Source organism: Citrus sinensis, chromosome 8, assembly GCF_022201045.2.
Source record: "Citrus sinensis cultivar Valencia sweet orange chromosome 8, DVS_A1.0, whole genome shotgun sequence".
NCBI lineage: Eukaryota > Viridiplantae > Streptophyta > Magnoliopsida > Sapindales > Rutaceae > Citrus > Citrus sinensis.
Genome location: NC_068563.1, coordinates 4,366,094 through 4,368,446, shown reverse-complemented (window position 1 = coordinate 4,368,446; position 2,353 = coordinate 4,366,094). Strand labels below are relative to the sequence as shown.

General features: G+C 31.2%; 1 protein-coding gene across 1 annotated transcript; it reads right to left on the bottom strand.

Annotated features, from left to right (window-relative positions):
• LOC107177217 (protein DA1-like) lies at positions 1-2,158 on the bottom strand. Its single transcript, XM_015530717.3, has 5 exons — positions 1,987-2,158; positions 1,413-1,484; positions 712-815; positions 490-548; positions 1-319 (listed from the first exon to the last, which is right to left on the bottom strand). The coding sequence occupies exons 1-5, from the start codon at positions 2,068-2,070 to the stop codon at positions 39-41; spliced, it is 600 nt and encodes a 199-aa protein (XP_015386203.2). The 5' UTR covers positions 2,071-2,158; the 3' UTR covers positions 1-38.
• Positions 2,159-2,353: the final 195 nt, after the last annotated feature.

The window sequence follows — 2,353 nt, the reverse complement described above, 5'->3', positions numbered from 1 at the left end:
AATAAACATATCAATTATTCATGTATAGTTCAAATTAATTAATTAGGAAGAGCTCTGTATCTTCTTATATGATTAATAACATTACGAAGGCCATATTTAGCAACAGAGTGCTTAGCATCTCTGAATCCATCACCATAAGCACGAGAAGAATCGACTTCTACAAGGTGCTTGTAAGCTTTCTTCAAGTTCCTCGCATATTGAGCCTCTTCAATAGAGCTGTATGAGCCCTGAGGGTCTTTAGATTCAAACCAGTCCAACCACTCATGCCCCATTACTTGGCATATTCCTTCCGCAATTTTTGGCTCCAATCGCCGAATCCCTACAATATTAATTTAAATAAGCGTCTAACAACTAATTTAGTTGGTAAAATCTTATATACAAAAAATAAGACATCCGAGATTTGAATCCTGCTCACATAATCAAAAGGAATCGAATTTAGTTGCTACTAAACTAATAAACAATAATAATAATAATAATTTTAAAGCTGACCTTGAATTCCAAGCCATGCATGCATCATTTCATGAGCTAAAACCCCACCAGTCATACACCTGTAAGTTGATTCTCAAAAATTAATATAATGAAATACAGAGTACGTTTTACAAACGCTCAATTAATTAATTGTCTGTAATGATGACAATTATATACTTAAAAGAAAAAAACTTTAATTGAGGTTAAATTTGTATATTTAAGATGGATATAGTAAGTACGTACATGGGCAAACCATATAGAACCATTATTGTCGCTTTGCATCCAGTTACTTCATAATCCTTTTCCTCCAAAATAACTCGTCTTCCCCTTAGTGAAGAGCTTGTGACCTATACATGTATATATTTTAGCAGACCAGCGGGTTATCTTATAAGAAGAATTGTTCACATCTTATAAAATGCGAATTAAAATTAAAGCAAATTAAAAAAATTATATTTTAATATCTCTGTGTGTGTGTGCGCGACACAAAATGTGAACTTGAACTTTAATTAATCCAAAGCATCATTTTTTTTATTACATGAGGCTATTGTTCAAACTACAACTCATATTACATGAGACTATAACTGATATTTACAAATCAGACTATTACTGGGACCAACTTACATCAATACTAATGGAGCTCTGCCCAGATTTTAACCCTCACAAATATTCGAGAGATCTCTACTCCTCACTTTTGGATAACCTTCACTCAATTTTAATTGAGGAAGGAAATACTCCAACAATACATTTGTGGGGGTTCGAACTGCTGTCCTCCAAGTTGGAGGGCAGCGGCCCTCCAAAGTATCATTTGATTGTTACAAAATGATGTTGTTTTGTTATGGTTTTACTTCAAGTTCGTTTACAAGCGTTTTGAGTAAGATGACATCTGCATATGTACATCATATTCGAGAAATTGAAGAAAAATATAAATTGATAAAGTTACTTACACTTCGGAGATCGATACTGCCATATGGAAGCACATGAGTTAGCCCAAATATAGTGGCATTTGGATGAACATGCTGTTTGCACAAGTAATAGGTAATAGTTTAAGTAACATTTAAATGATGATAGATCAAAAGCACACACATGAAATGTAAATTTCGAAAATGTTTCCTTCATTTGGTGCAAAATATATACAAATTTATTTAAGTATTAGCCCAATTCTCTAAACACTAATTCAATTTGATCACTTGTAATGAAAGTAAGAGGTCAAAATACATATATAATTCAGTTTAAATAGATACTTTAATTTGGAATGGAATCCAATAGGATGCTAAAAAAGAAAAGAAAGAATGGTATTGGCTCCGGTATTAATCATAAATCATTTATATGCAGTGAAAACAAAAAATAGAAAAAAGAATATTTTTATAGTCAATATACAAAAGTATTACACCTCGATAATTATTATAGTAGTTTGCTATTTTGGCGTAATTGAAGTAATATAACGAGTTTAAATTCTTTCCACGTAAAATTAAAGAAATAAATAAATAAAATCATTAATATAAATATTGAAAAAGTTACCCCAAGGCTTGTTCCTTGACTTGTATGTCTACTCATCTCCATTCTTGTGACCAAGAAAACGGGAACTTGTTCCTGAATTTCCATGCCTTTTTCTTTGAAAAATTGCAGCACATTATTTACAAGAGGTTCAATTTGTTGTGTGCATTTGATCGATGTAGAATAACAATCAGGACAGATTGTTCGACCATCACTGAGATCAAAATATTCTAAGTCTGATCGCTACACAAAGTAGAGAATTCATTTTTGTTAACTTTAACTCTAGTGTGAACCAGATTCGAATCTTAAATTTTATTGTATGCTTTTTTTATTTTCAATATGAAGCCAAAAAATAAAGACATTTTTAATTTATTTTAATTTTTGAAGAATA